General features: G+C 36.5%; 2 protein-coding genes across 4 annotated transcripts in view; one reads left to right on the top strand and one right to left on the bottom strand.

The window, feature by feature from the left end:
- The window catches only part of uggt2 (UDP-glucose glycoprotein glucosyltransferase 2), a 57,069-nt gene extending 53,890 nt beyond the window's left edge, over positions 1 to 3,179 (bottom strand). For all 3 annotated transcript variants that reach the window (XM_030125107.1, XM_030125110.1, XM_030125108.1), the window contains exons 1-3: positions 3,100 to 3,179; positions 2,496 to 2,646; positions 42 to 124 (exon numbers count right to left, since the gene is read on the bottom strand). In XM_030125107.1, coding sequence (XP_029980967.1) covers positions 42 to 124; positions 2,496 to 2,623 — 211 coding nt within the window. In that variant the 5' untranslated portion in view covers positions 2,624 to 2,646; positions 3,100 to 3,179. The remainder of the gene's footprint in view (positions 1 to 41; positions 125 to 2,495; positions 2,647 to 3,099) is intronic.
- A 1,834-nt stretch (positions 3,180 to 5,013) lies between these two features.
- hs6st3b (heparan sulfate 6-O-sulfotransferase 3b) overlaps positions 5,014 to 16,620 on the top strand; it is a 78,138-nt gene continuing 66,531 nt past the window's right edge. Inside the window, 1 exon segment of the mRNA XM_030125837.1 lies at positions 5,014 to 6,270. Coding sequence (XP_029981697.1) covers positions 5,726 to 6,270 — 545 coding nt within the window. The 5' untranslated portion in view covers positions 5,014 to 5,725.

Raw genomic sequence — 16,620 nt, 5'->3', positions numbered from 1 at the left:
TAACTACACTTTAAGGAAAGGCATGATGGGAAACAACATACCTCCTTGCTTGTATACAGTCAGCTCTTTCACAGTGTCAGTAAACTGCCAAAATTTGTCATTCCCATCCTCTCCAATAAATTCACTACACGGAAGAAAATAAGACAATTAGTAAGTAACTGCAGAATGACAAAATAATGATCAACAGTTACAGGTATAGACTACATTACAATCACAAATAATGTCATATGTGAATTATTATACAGCTTTATACACACATAATGAACAAAGAATGACAATTAGGGTATAGGGACACTATCATATTAATTAAATTTTTTAAAAATATGTGTCTCAGAGAGTAAAATTTCTTCTTAAACTCTAAATAGTGAACTTCATCTATAGATAATTTACAGGACCACAGTTAGGTATGGATGACCAGAGAACCCCAGCTCAATATTATTATAGAAAATATTCTCAGAACAGTCATAAAAGTGTATATCCCAAAATACAAAATAAGATTTACAAATGTACAAAGAACTTAGATGCATATTTTGGGGTGTATTCAAATCCACACAGAAAAAACAAGCAATTTAAACACAAAACAAACCACAACTTAAATATTCATATTTAAGAAGCAGAATCCTTCCTTCAGCTTCACAACTGTAATATTTTTTTTTTATTATTAATTTTTGCTTTGTTTCTTAAAAGCTTCCCGTCAATACAAATGTCTAAAAATATTTGACATTCTTCTGTACTTATTTACAGTTTGTTAAATATATGTGCAGGGATCACCTTACACACAGATAAGGTTACCTCTGAGTGCAGAGATTTGAGACTTTCCTCAGGGTCTCAGGTCATCCCACACATCAACAAATACATGCTGCGTTTACGGGTTGTGGGACATCTGGGCTTTGGATGTGTGTTTTTTTTCACCCTTGATTAAAATACATAAATATATCTGTACATAAAATATTAACACTTACTCAAGTTGTGATGTTCATATTTGTGTTTAAATTTCTTGGCATCTCTGTGCTGATTGGAATCTGCATTTATGAGCACCAAGAATTACACACAAATACACTTTTGTAAATCTCCTTTTCAGTTGTAGATGTCATGACACATTGCTTAATTTTTTCCCATATATTTTGAATGACAGCAACTTTAATGACATGACCCATTAGTATACTTTAAAAAAAAAAACAAAAAACAAACATGAGATGAGATATGTGTTTCATACAAACGCACTTCTGTCAGTCTATGAAGGGATTACTCTGTTGACTTTCACATTGCACTTTTTAATTGATCTGTTTAGTCATGGTGGTGTTACAGGGTGGTATATGTGTGCACAGACAGGGAACCACCTTTTAAAAATACCAGTCCATTGTGACCCAATTCACTGTGAAATCTAACAACAGTTGTGACAAATATATATTAAATAAACCAGACATTTTCAAAAGAAGAGCATTTAATAAATCATAACTATGTTTTATGTTATAAAAAAAATATGTAAAAGACAAAATGCATGCATTCAAGCAGATTTAACAGGTGTTTGTTTTTTTTTCTCCTCTCATCGCTAAAACTAACAGAATGGACAGTGCCCTTCACACAAGGTTCAAATGTATACGTCTTAGCATAAGTACCAGAAGCACAGCGGCACGATTTGGTGAAAAAGCCATGTTGCAATTGTTGTGAACAATATTGTAATTTCAAGTCATTACTAATTTTTCACAATGACATTTTCATTTTGCATGTTTAACTATTCACAGTACCTCTCTCTGGTCATTGTCAATAAATCCAAAATATCAGCATAAATCAGAGTGTGTTTTTTCCCATTTCTGGAATTAGATTATCATAAATCTTGCTATATCTGTACCTTTAAATACTAAAACAGCTGAGGCTTCTATTTCCATTACAATCTGATTAATCATGCAGCTGTAATCAACACTATTCGACTATAGTCATTTTTATAGGTTTGCCTTTATGTGATGTCTCTTTTTAATGTTTGAATATTTAATTTTACCCTGTTTTGGTAATTCATTTATATTGACATACATGACATTGTTTTATTCTATTCCTTCAATTTTACATTGATTTGACGGCATCATGTTATGCGATCTCTCCCCTCTCTACTTTGATACATTCAAATTTATTCGGAATGTCATGTTTTTCTTATAGTGTTGTGTTGTTTTCTATGTTTTAGTGTCTTTACTTGAGTTTTGTTTATTTCGTATCCTGCTGTGGTGCCCCCCTGCTTTGTCTGTCAAAGCACTTTGTAAACTCAGTTTTTAAAGATGCTATAAAAATAAAAGTTACTATTATTATATTATTATTTCTATTTTCTATCAAAAATATGGGTCTTGTGTAAAGTTTGAGACACAATTTTATTGATGATCTCCATATAAAATCTCCTCTGGCCCACACTTTGGGAGTTGATGATCTACAGGACTACAGATAGCTGTGATTCTTGCATGTTGGTGTCAGATACAGGTGTACATGTGTTGGTATGAGTGGGTTACCTGGTTTCCAAAAGGAAGGGGGTCATTCTCCACTTGGCTTTGAGACTGGCAGTGACGCCTTTGGGTGCTGAGGCGACCTGATGTATGTTCAGTAGCAGCAGTGACAACACAATAAGGTTTCTCATCATCTCTGGTGGAATGTATCATGAACCTACAGTGGCAGGGAGCAAAAAGAGTGAGTTCATTGACTCTGTCTTTAGTAGAAGTTGGCAATCAGTGCCACGTAGTGAGCCCACTCTAAATTACTATCTACATCAAAACACCGGTGCGAACATAAGTGGACAAAATCACACAAATTTACAGTTCACCGCCGGTTATTATGCTGCATGAGCAAATTACTTCACTTCTGTTAGCAGGACATTTTAATAATACAGAAAAATAAATATATAATACAATAATAATCATATACGTCCAGCAGGGTCATAAGAACAGACAGAAGTTAACTTAGCTATAGCATAAAAAGTAGGCTAGCGCTGCAGGTGGCAAGCTTAAGAATAGCGTAAATTAGCAGACAAATTATCACTTCCTACAAACACCTGACAGTGTGACCACATTTGCAGTAAATTGCTTTTGATTAGTGTGTTCCCAATAATACATCCCTCACCCCGTTAGTGATGCTGACCGCTCCATACAAAGCAAAGAGCTTCAGTACTTCGAGAAGCTAACACGTCCTGCTATGAGCTGTCTGGAGCTGCGCCGGCTTCGGTTACGCTATTTATGCATAAAACGACCATAAAATAAAATATAAAATATATTTTATACATATTTTAAGATATATGATGACACTATATTTGCATAAAAATTACAAAGCAGCGGCAAATTGAATAAAAACTGACAACAAAATAATAAATTATTTCAGGCAAAATAATGGTTACCTAAAAGTCTGGATTTGCAATTTAAAAATTTCCCCACGAAACACTACTGAGTGTATACGCATTGATCAGTGTAGCAAGATGATCATTCCAGTGAAGTCACTATGTATGTGCAACGTATGACATTCAATAAGAGACGTAATTACTTCTATTCTAAATGACCCTATTTAAACAATGAATTAACTTATAATTTATTATTATTATATTTGATGTTATTATGAGTAGTTGTGGAAGAAGAAGATTCACGAATCTGATTGTATTAAGGAGTTTATAAGGTACATTCTTGTTAAAAAGTAGATATTCCAAGACTGTGAGTGCTGGCCTGAAATAATGAGTTATATTTAGACAGACAATACTAGTGTAATAAATGAACAAATAAGAATGATTTGGCATAAAATAACCCTGCATCATGCGCATGTTATTTAGGAAACAAACTTACAAATAAATGAGTTTCTGTACAAATCTGCTGAATATTGTGTCTAACCTGGAATCCAACTGATCTAATCAGGTTTAAACTAAAGCTGCATGAATAGACTAATCAAATCGCAGTATGACCCTGTGCAAATATAGAATTGCAAGAGGTGAGAATTTAAAAGACTAGTTTGTGTATGATGACATGTGCAGAACTACACTGTGTAAAACTAACAAAATGAATGAGGTTTTAGTTATTTTGTATGCATGTTCGATATGTAACAATATGATGAGTAATCTGGACATTTCCTTTCCTAATCATGTAAAAAGACTCGCGATAATGCCTCAAACAATCACAATACCCAGATAGCAAATATTTCGGCAGTATTATGGCATACATTTGGCATTTTTGGCTTTCTTTTGGCATTATGAAAACCTTTAGGCTTAACAATGGTATGATTAAGGTAATCCATAATAGATAAGGAGGCACCAGCAATATATGGCTGAGTTATGGCATATGTCTGGTTAACCAAAAGACTGGGCAAAGAGTGGGATCAAGTATAGGGATGGTATGGCATGTTTATGGCAAGCCAGAAGATTGACTAAAGAGCAGCAACAACTTATTCCATATATGGATGTGTTTTGGTTGTGTTTTGGCATATTTCTGTAAAGCCAAAACACTGTACTCAGAAGAAAACCCCACTTCATTTTAAAAGCATGATCAATACAAATTTTGGTTGAATTTTGGCCTCCTTTTGGCCTCTCTTTGGGTCAGTTTTGGCAACTTTTTGGCTGGATTATGGGGATTTGGGGCTTTTCTGGGACAATTATGGCTGTATTTTGGAAGTTTTTAGTTTTGGGTGAATTTTGGCTTCCTTCTGGTTTGATTTTGGCTTGCCTATTTTGGGCCATTTAGGACCCATACATCCACCCAGAACTTTGCCAAAATGACATGCCAGTTTTGGGCCAGATTTAAGCCATAATGATTTTGCTATCTGGGTATGCAAATCATGCATCAGCACACAGTGAAAACTTTACTATCAGACAGGGTTATTGAGAGAGTGGGGACTCTTCATTTTTATGAATCCTCTTAACAGTATTGTCTTTTAGCAGACATAAGCTTTTTAAAGCCGTATCCGTACATCGCGTCTGTAAGGACAGGAATATATAGCTCTACCCCTTTAATCACAAAAGGTCACAACTGGATGAATGCGCTTCAGAAAGTTACAGCCGATTTGGTATTTATGTGTGGTTAAATCTCCATGTTGTCGGTGTCCGTGTGGGCTTCCGGCTTTGCACTATGTGAAACTAGATTATGGGATGGACAGAATGGGATGTAGAGTTTTCCCAGCCCCGACCACGACGAGAGCGCATCGCATATTTGTGGGCTCGGATGCAGCTGCATCCTGTAAAAAGCCCTGCTTCAGCACAGTCAGTCAGAGCCGCCAAAGGATGCTGGAGGATGCAGCCTGAGGATCCAGCCCCGACAGTCCGAGCCGTGCGACATTTCTGCAAAAACAAGTCACTGAAATGCAAGAAAAACTGAGACGCGCACGAAATGTATAAAGAGAGAAAAAAAACTGACAGGTGTTCGCGATTGCCTCGTTTTTCAACTTAACACCGGAGCCGGGTGTGGGAGCCGTGGCATCGGGACAGATGCAGAGCTACGCCGGCTTTAGAAGTTGAACAGCCCAAAAATTAGAATGATGACTCTTGACTTTGGACAAGATTTCCAGCGCAGTGCAGACGGCGTGCAGCTTTCCACCAAACAAAAGGTAGACTTGTCATCTTATGCAGATTGTGTGCATTTGGAGGGTTTGATCTGATCAACATGTGGCACTTTCATTATAAGCACCTTCCGAGACATGGATGAGAATTGATTTCTGGAGAACCTATGGGTGCTACTTATTGTTCACAGTAATGAAATGAAGACACTCTCTTGATATAATGGATGATAGATCCAGTAAGCTCATCTTGGTTCCTATTTTAGCTGTTCTTTTTGTTATGATAGGTTATCAGTATATATGCCCCGCTGGCAGCAATTCATGCCACTTTAAGACTGGGGAGAAATTAAGGGGGGTAAGCCTACTTTCCACCCCATACCAGGACAACGATGATTTTTACAGAGATCAGGACCTGGAGGATGACAGCCCTCCGAAACTACCGTCCAAATTCAACTTCACAGAGAGAGATCTTGACAGACATGTGGAGTTCAATATGAAAGGGGACGACGTGATAGTGTTTTTGCACATCCAGAAGACAGGAGGAACCACTTTCGGGAGGCATTTGGTGAGGAATATTCGTTTGGAGCAGCCCTGCGACTGCAAACCAGGACAGAAGAAATGCACATGTCACCGACCAGGGAAAGAGGAGTCCTGGCTCTTCTCCCGGTTCTCCACAGGCTGGAGCTGCGGACTGCATGCGGACTGGACCGAGCTAACGAACTGTGTACCTGTTATAATGGATAAGAAAGAGGCTCAGAGGAATAAAAGGTACACAAGCCCCCTTTATATGAGTGTGTGTGTGTGTGTGTGTGTGTGTGTGTGTGTGTGTGTGTGTGTGTGTGTGTGTGTGTGTGTGTGTGTGTGTGTGATGTATGAAACTGCAAGTCACACAAAGTGGTCCCCAAACCAGTGGGGCCCAAATGCATTGAACCCCTGTAAAAGTGAGCGGCCCCTGCAAAGTCATGAGCTCTGGTGTAACCCAGCAGAAAGGGATGGGTGTCCTCCTTGGTGTGATATACTGCAGTTACTTCAGGCACTCAATAACAGAACACCTGCACTTTTAATTCATGTTTATAGTCATAGATTAGATCTCTACAGCATGTCTCCACAGAGAAAACAAAGTACACTGACTGTAAAATGCCTCTAATTGCAACAAATCACCCTGCAAAATAGGCCACTGTGTATGTGTGTGAGACTTGGAGGGTGATCTCATGGGTCTAACAGCATTTAAATTAGCATTTAAATCATTTAAGATAAATATTATATCTTTTTTTTTTTGTCCTCTGGGTGTGCACAGCCCTTCTCTATGAACTTGTCCCTACCTGGCTGTGCTGTTATTGTCCTTCCCTGTGTCGTTATCCATACTCAACCCATCTAATAGGGCTCCGTTCATAGTTTCAGTGTTGTTTGTGTGCTTGCAGTCGAAATATTCTTGCACCGATTTTATTTGTCACTGGATCAAAGCTCCATTTTTACCTGCTGAATATGAATTAATAATGTGATTAAAGCATACACATTTTACATCCATACAAATAATCTGAAATGCCAGTGTTTGTTTAGCTTTTTGTTTTTTGTATTTTTTTTAACTTTACTTTCATCTTTTTATGGATGAGGGTATCCATCTGTGCCGATTCAGATGACAATTAAGACTCACCCTGCCACCTGTATCAGTTCACACAGTCTTCTCCGTGCTTACTCTTGGAGCTATGCTGTGATGATGTATTCCTTTAAAGTATTTATGTTATCTTGCAAACCAGTGCACTATTGTTTTTTGAACCAAGTCAGAGAGAAAAAGCAGTCGTGAAGAACTTCATCTGGAATTGATTTTTTCCACTATAATTGCACTAGTCCAGGCATTTGCAAGTGCTTAAACAAATGCAGTATGGAACATTGTAATGAACAAGTCACTGAATGAGCAATATGTTCGTATGCACGGTTTCTTCTGGAGTCACTGGTTCTTTTAGATTGCACTACAGCTCATGTTAAATTATTAAGCAACATATTAAAAGTCTATTAGTCAGATTTGTACTCAAACATTCTTGCACAGCATAAGATGAGAGGAGCTGTGACTAGTCTTTAAAGCACAAGCTGGATGACTTGAAAGAATTTCTATCTCTGTTTTGAAAAATACAATCATACACTGAAGAAAAAGAACATGAGCACATGATTTATTTCTGCTGTGCCAAGTGTTTCCTTTACTCTGTAAAGTGCTCACTGGATGCGACAGCTCTTCATTTCACAGCTGCAGCATCTATTCTGCACTTACAGTCCTCTCATCCCTTGTTCTTTAGTGGGCTCCTGCAGCATCTATTCTGAGATTATTCTGCCTGCACCGCCACCAAGACTGCTGGCAGACACATAGTGTTAGACCACCTCACTAAACAGCCACTGCACAAGGCACATTTACTGAGATGACTAATAGAATTATGCAAATTTCAACTTAATAACCATTTTGTATATGAGCAATGCTTTAATTAAAATATCTTAAATGGTATAAGGTCAAAGTAAAAAAGCACCCTAGAACAATAAACTGTCTCATTTGTAATAATCCACTTTTTTTTTTTTCCTTTTTTTTACCAAAGTCGTTACTTCACCTGAGGGTGCAGTGGGGATTACCGATCATATATCACTGCCAAATTCAGATGGCATGCCCTTGTTTTGTGGTTGAGTGCCTCTCAGATTGAGTGGCTGTCTCTCCACAGTTCCAGGCATTCACCTTGCCAGCTTTTTGAGATGGCAGTGCATTCGGGAGGGGAGGGAAGGAGGGTGTGTGGGGGGGCATCAGTGGCAATGTCTGCGTGGCATTGTATGGCCTTTTCAGCCGGGCAGGGCAAGCTACACAGTGAGCCCGCCGCACGGCCCAGGAAAGGTCAGGCATGTCAGAGTGGATCAGTGTGTGCGTCCCACGGCGTGGCTCCTCTGGAGTTTGCTGTCAGTCAGGGGACAAGTGGAGCAGGCACGCCCGCTCTCTTCTGGGGCTTTTTGGAGAAACACACCTCTAAGTGCTGTCCTCTTGAGTTGCTTTGTTGAAAGCGTCATGGTATTATTTTGTCTGTTGAATGAAAATGGTTTGCTGAGCAGCCCACGGAGAGCTTGAACTGTGGAAAGGTGCTGGAATCCATTTTGATTAACCTGTTCATTCACTAAACATGTATTTTGTAAGCGTGGGAAGTAACGGATAAGGTATATATACAGGGTGTATCAAAAAAAATATTACATTTGAAAAATTTTGAAAAATTACTCCCAGTTCTGCATTTGATAATTTTTGGAATTTTCTTTAATGGACATCGGTAGGTAGGGGATTGGTAGATATTTGTCCAAATTTACAGAACCAGGTTTTCATGCATGAGTGAGCAGGGGCAAATTGCGCAATCCAAGTTAAAACTGGTAACCCTAACCCTAACCTGGCCTGTCCTCAGTGACATTTTCAGGCCTACACAAGTTGAATTAACTTTGAAAGGCAGGAACAGCTGCCATGGGTAAAGAAATGAAATTGACATGGTGACCAAAGTGTTAATGCCGTAACCTGGCAATTTTGTGGAAAACAAGATGGATGCCCATTGTCCCCTCCCATGACCTTTGATTGGATTTAAATCCCACCGCTACTTCGCGCAAACCAGTTTTAACATGGATTGTACAGTTTACCCCTGCTCACTCATGCATGAAAACCTGGGTCTGTAAATTTGGACAAATATCCACCAATCCCCTACCTACCGACGTCCATAAAAAAAAATTCCAAAAAATATCAAATGGGGAACTGGGGGTACTTTTTCAAAATGTATAGTTTTTTTTGATACACCCTGTATAATGGGTTATAAAAGAAGGAGCTACTTTTCTGTTACCATAGCATCATGTAATGTAAGTTTTTATAGTTAAACAAATCAGGCTGATATTAAAGAAATATTCAAATATGTCAGAATGAAGCCTCTGTATTCAGTTTTCAAGCTCAGTATTTTATCAGTTTTCATTTTGTTGCTGGCAGGACATCTGTCACAGAGTAAAAAAGCTTTATTGTTATGGCTGCAGGTCTGAGGTGAGGAAATTTGATTATCAAACATGCAGCCTGTAGTCATTACACTGAGCCATACAGTTTTCCTTGAATAATCAGTGACGTTAGTCTCCTACCTGTCTAGGAAATTATGCATGTCTTATAATAGGCAATATTTTGACAGAGAAATTTTTCCTCCGAGCATCTATCTGATTATTATAGGGGAAAATAAAAAAAAAAAAAAACTGAAGATGTTATACTGCTGACTGATGACTCTTACAGAGCCACATCAAGCCTTTGTCACACATCAGAAACTGAGAAACAGAATCTTCCATGTCAGCACAAGGTCACTCATCCAGGACAGGATCCCAAACCACTTTACAGAAGAGAAAGACACTGTGTTTCACCAACGGGGACCTTAACGTGATATCATCTTAGAATATATAAGCATGATTTGTTTAAATATTAAAAGACTAAGAGAGGAAGTCACAGAAAAGTAATCATACCTGAACTTCTCATTTATCAAATTAGCATTGAATTTATTCTGAGTGGCTTTAATTATTTACAAGTCTTCTGCAGGTATAGTAAATTAACCCCTAAATACAGACTGTTAAGTGATGCTTTACTGTTGTTCATCATGTCAGCTCTAACATTTTGACTCCAGATCAAATATTTTAAGATGAATCCAAGGACAGATTAGCAATAGTAATTTGAGAAATCCATTATGAATAGCTTTATAAAACATCCTTGGTATGAGTGGTAGAGTAAATACAGGTTTACTTGTTCCATTCATGGGCAGGTGCATGGCTTTATCATGAGTATCAGTGTTTTTATCCTCCCCGTGGAGATAAAAATGGCATCCAGAGCAATGCAATCCATGTAAGTCTTTAAACCAAGGGCTCTTTTTTTGGACACAACGTACAGTCCCCCCCCCGAACCCTTTTCATGTTAGGTCTTTCCTTTTTAAGTGTAGCCTCATGATAATTTTATGCATATGCTGATGTCGCAGTTTTTATCAATTATAAAATCTTCATTAGCCGCTTTCGTGTTGCTTATGCATAATGGATGCTCGGTTCAGAAGTACAAAGAGACCAGAGCCAATGCATGTACTGTATAGATGCCAGCCTTTGATGAAGCAGCGAAAAACAGATGGAAACATACGCTAGAACAATGACAAAGGGTATATTTCCACTCACTCTGGACACTTGTGTTTAGATCAATTTTTTTTTACTGCATTTGAACAGCCTGAAAATTGGCTGCACGTATTGTTATGGAAGAAAAGGAAAGACAAAACACTGATTTGGAAGACATCAGCTGTTTCTAAATAGCCTGGTTGGTATTGCATCGAAGTGGTACTAAAAGCTGTGAGTCAGTCTCCTGAAATATGAAGGATAAGTCCCAGGTGTGGTTCTGTACAAGTCAACAGTATTAATTGTTAATCTACTTTAAGATGGAATAGCGGTACTTGATGGGAATTATCTGCTTGGCTGGTATCATGTGTTAATTTAAATAATTCTAATTTCTCATAACACCTCTTCTGCGCAAGTTAACTGTCAAAGGTGCTTTTGACTGTTTTGTTTTTTTTTTTTTCCCCGTCACTTGTGAAAATAACATTCACTTTCCTACCACATTTGTGCAGAAACAGTGATAGACCGTTGTAACTTACATGGCTCACAGAGGACACGCACTAATCCCTGGCTGAATAACACCCCACATCATATTTTATTCATCATAAATGATGCAGAGAGGGTTGCAATTACTGGGTAGTCATTACTACTCAAGCTCTGATCAAACCGTGCATGTCCACTGCTATCCAGTTACCTGACCAAGACTTTACTGGACATCTACAGTATTAGCATGTGGGAGAAACTACGGAATAACCACAAGAAATTAACCCTTTCATGCATGATTTCTTTATAAACTAGTGTTTTTCACATTTTGATTTCATCAATATCTTATTTCTTTTGCATAATACACTGCTATTCACTGTAGTAGATTCCATGCATCAGCAGATTAACATGTAATGGTATCAGTTTTTTAAGCATAAACACATCCATAAAGCTCTTTCTGCAAAGAGAGTATGTTTCTGATTTAACCCATAAAGACTCAAACAGCCACCAGCAACCAAAATCATCCACTGATGTAAAGTTTTTTTCATTTCATTCATTCATTCATTTTTTCATTTGTTTATTTATTTTGAGCATTTACAGAATATATGCAAATTCAAAATTCCCAAAAAAATCATTCATCTATACTCGAAAAGGAGTGGGAAGAAGAAAAACTTATTTAATTCCACAGGTAACAGTTAACCGTCAGCTTACATGATAATAATTACATACCAACAGTGGTAAAACAAAAAACTAATGGTAAAGGGCAGCACATACCAGCAATGGTAAGAACAATACCAGAAGGTAATGGACAGCATGTACCAACTAGATGAGGAACAACAAGCACAGATTAAAATTTAAGACAGAGTATTGATGGAACATCAGTTTTAAGACCCTCCATCTTTATACTGGGACCAGACCATATTTTTGTATAGCAGTTTAAATCGGTGGATATTTTGGCATTGCTTGTGTTGGATGTCCAGACTGTTCCAAAGTTTCACTCCAGACACAGACAGACACACAAAAGTGTTTACGGGTGGTTCGAAATTTGGGTAATACGAAATCTCCAAAGCCTCTCAAATTATGAGTACTCTCCCGAATTGTGAAGTTTTTTTGTATATTACTTGGTAGTAATTTGTTGAATGCTTTAAATAAGATTATTGCTGTATACTATTTTACAAGATCATGGATTTTTAATAGTTTTGACTGAATAAAGAGATTATGAATGTGTTCTAGACATCCAACCTTATGTATGATCCGTACTGCTCGTTTCTATAATATGACTAATGGATTTATGGTGCACTGGTAACCGTTTCCCCAAAGTGTTTAATACCTGGTGATCCACTAATTGTATCAGTCCAAGTAAATAATTGGTGTAAAACACAGTTTGTCATCTTTTCATGGTCATCACATATGACCCATTTGGACGTTCAAATGCTCCATAGTCAACCTGGAAACACCGTCATCTTCTACAACAGGAGTGTCAAACTCATTTTATTTCAGGGGCCACACAGAACCCAATATGATCTCAAGTGGGCCAAACCAGTAGAATAATAACATAATAATATATGAATATTGATAACTCCATTTTTTGCATTTTATTTTGATGTGAAAAAATAACATTGAATTCTGAAAATATTTACATATTCAAACTAACCAGAAAAAAATGAAATTTCTTCAGTGCAATTTTAACAATATTATGCCTCAACTTGTTATTTATACATGTGCATTGTGGATTATATCTACAAGGTTAAAAAAAAAAAAAAGAAAAAAAATCTATAGACATTTCAGGTTTTTCATCTCTGTTCAGGTTATTCACATTTTACTGTAAAAACACAGTTTGTAAATGTAAATATTTTCATAATTTAATGTTACTTTTTGCACTAAAACAAAGAGAAAAAATTGGAGTTGTCATTATTTAAAGGCATAATGTAATATTTTTTTCACATTAAACTAAGAAGAAAATTTGGACTTATTATTTATAGGTTGTTATGATGTTATTTTACTTGAGCTCACAATTGGTCTGTATGTGGAACAAACTAAAATGAGTTCAACACCCTCGATAGTCAATATCTTCAGTGTCATTTTTGTACTCTGCAAATTAATCCCGCGGGCCGGATTAGAACCTTTGGAGGGCCGGTTTTGGCCTGCGGGCCGCATGTTTGACACCCCTGTTCTACAACATTGATTCACCAGTAAAACCCAGGGAGTTTAATCAATGGCTGTGGATGTAGACACTTGGTTTATGTTCAGTTAATGATAGATTATACTGAAAAAGTCACTTTTTCTGCAGTTTTTTTCTGTTTTTGACACAATAACCCTCAACTTTACTCTGGTGTTTTAATGAACATCTACATGATCAGTGAATTAAATATAGGAAAATACATGATTTTATGGAAAAAAAAGCAAAACACAGAGGATAATATTGTAATAAATGGTGATAAATCATTTAAGAAAGGTTAAATCTAGAGAAAAAAAATCATTTGGGAACTGCCGCAAAATTACCATTGGGTCTTTATGGGTTAAGAAAACATAGAATTTCAGTGTGAAATGTGTGGTGAATGTTATGAATTAGTGATTATATTCTGCGTAACTTCATTCACTGAAACAAAATGATAAAAACCGTGAGGTCTTTAAAGTGTGGATTATGAAAGACTTTCTTTGTAAATGATAAAATAAGACTTAATTTATCTCACAGTGGGGAAATTGAAGTGTCACAGCAGCATTTAAGGTAAAGTGAGCCTTACAAATATTAGAAAATGCAGTGGTACAACAATTAAGAGTTGGATTCGTTACTGCAAATAATGTAGCTTTAATTAAAGACAGAATAACTGTCTGCTGTTGTAATGTCATGCATGAAAGGGCTAAACTGAACTGATGGGGAAAGTAGATGTAGTGATCTTTCGTTCGTCTCTAAAACCACGTATGAGTTGTATTCTGACGCCAATGACAAGACTGTAATCTGTTCCAAAAATCTATTAAAATAAGAAAGGTTCATTTACATAATGTCAAACGGTAAAAAAAAAAAACTATACACTCGTAAGCTCCGTAAGCTCTCTTTTTCCATACTGCTGAGAAGTCGTACGACACATACACAGGGAAGGTGCATTAAATAGCAATGAAGAAAATCAGAAATTTGCAACTTCACACAATTAAACTAATAAACATTCATTCTTATTAGACATCATCTTTTGGTTCTTACGTAGAATTCTTGCTTTAAGTCCACAGATATAGCAATACAAATGTAATATGTCTGAATTTACATGTACTTCAATAATAACTGCACAAATAATACTAATCAATAAGAAATACTCAACCAATAAATGCTTTGGGTGCACTTCAGATCCTTGCTTTTTCACTCACAGACTCAGGGAAGCAGGGTAATGGCTGCTTCGTGGACAGAGATGGACCTGAAGGAAAGAAGCTGAGCAGATTTACAGTTTGGACCGTATCTGCAGTTGTAGGAAGTGAGGGCTCATCACAAAGATGGGATGTTTATCGTGTAGAGTCGAGTGTGCCCTTGCAGGCCTTGGACTTTCAGGGCGCAGGATTGCTTTTCATGTGTCATTAATTCTAGTCGTCATCGCTGGCAGGCCTGAGCAGTATTCCAGTTGGTTTGATAATTAAGTGTTACCTCTGCAGAGGGTGCAACAGCATATGTCAAGCACTTGTTCTCCGTCATGACGAAGAAAATTAAACAGTCAAAGGAGTGATTAAATATAAATCAAAAGAGATTATGCAGAAAACGTGTCACGCATTACCTTATCAGATTTTTTTTTATCGCATTTTCATTTGAGAATATATAAATGTTTTGTCTTTAGTGACACAAACCATCCACAGATAAAAACTGTTTAACCGTGTAAAGCCTGAACCATTAAATCATTGACAGAAAATTCCAGTTCTTTGGAACTGGAGCTTTTATTGGTCCTTCTGCACAACCAAGACAATTGTTTTCAAACATCAATTTCCATGTATGAGTTTCAATTTTGTATCATATTTGATACATCGGGTCTCAATGCTCAACTATTATTATTTTTGAACAAACAAAAACATAATATAACAAACATGTCAAACAAATTGTAAATTCCTTTTCAAAACTGGCAAAGTTCTACCTCCTTTCTCATTGGTGACAATCTTGGAGTGACACTGGAAAGGCCGAATGAATTCCTCCCCCCTGGTGGATTATCCGTGTATTTCACATATTTAATGATATACATCAGGTTTTTCAAGAAAAAAAAATCACACTGATCATATAGAGGGCTTCAAAACTCATGTATCAAATATGACACATTTGGTGTTATAGGGTTAATACCTATTGATCCATTAATCCTATCAATACATGTAAATAACTGGTCTAAACTGCATCTTTTCATGGTCATCAGATATGACCCATTTGGATGTTCAGAGGCTCCGTAGTTACCATGGAAACACTGTCATCTTCTACAGCATTGATTCACCAGTAAGACCCATGGAGCTGGATCAATAACAGTGGATGGAAACACTTGTTTTTACATTCAGTTAGCAATATCTTTGCTGAAAAAGTCACTTTTTATTTTTTTATTTATTTATTTTTTCAGTTTTGATAAAATTAACTTTGAATTTACTCAGAGTTTTCATGAACATCTACATGATCTGTGAATTAAATATCGAAAAATACATGATTTACACCAAAAATGCAAAATACAGAGGATAATTGTATTTTAAAAATTGGTGATAAATCAGTTGAGAATGGTTAAAAATAGAGAAATATTTATTTGGGAACTGTCACAAAAGTAGCACTGGGTCTTTATAAGTTAATACCTGTTGATCCACTAATCCTATCAAAACATGTAAATAACTGGTGTACAGTACAGTGTGTCATCTTTTAATGGTCATCAGATATGACCCATTTGGATGTTCAGAGACTTTGTAGTGAACGTGGAAACACTGTCATTTCTTCGTTTTTCTCTGTTTTCATATAATTAATTTTGAATTTACTCTGAGTTTTCATGAACATCTACATAATCTGTGAATTAAATATAGGAAAATATATGATTCACACCAAAAAATGCAAAATTTTGAGGATAATATTATTTAAAAATTGGTGATAAATTGGTTTAGAATGGTAAAAGTAGAGAAAAATTCATTTGGGAACTGCCACAAAAGTAACACTGGGTCTTTATGGGTTAAATGTGATATTTATTTATAGTATGGATAATGAATTAGATTGGAAATGACATTCTATCGACTGATAATTAAACCATATTGTATTCCTGAATGCATCATTCCACAAACACATAAAGCCACATGTTAAAAAATAATGAGGATCAATTTACTTTTTCATTATTTCCAGATTTTAACATCATTAAAAAGTTCTAGAATATGATGAAGAGGAAGATGGATCGTTACAAGCCATAAAAAAGTTGAACGCTTTTCATTTTTGCTCTAGGATTTTCACACCAGTGTTTTCGTTATCCTGGCTCTTTCAGCAAATACTCTAAGTGGGTATTTTAATTGCAATTTGAATTAAATTTTAATCATTAG

This window comes from Sphaeramia orbicularis, chromosome 21, assembly GCF_902148855.1.
Source record: "Sphaeramia orbicularis chromosome 21, fSphaOr1.1, whole genome shotgun sequence".
NCBI lineage: Eukaryota > Metazoa > Chordata > Actinopteri > Kurtiformes > Apogonidae > Sphaeramia > Sphaeramia orbicularis.
This window is presented reverse-complemented; position numbering and strand designations above follow the sequence as displayed.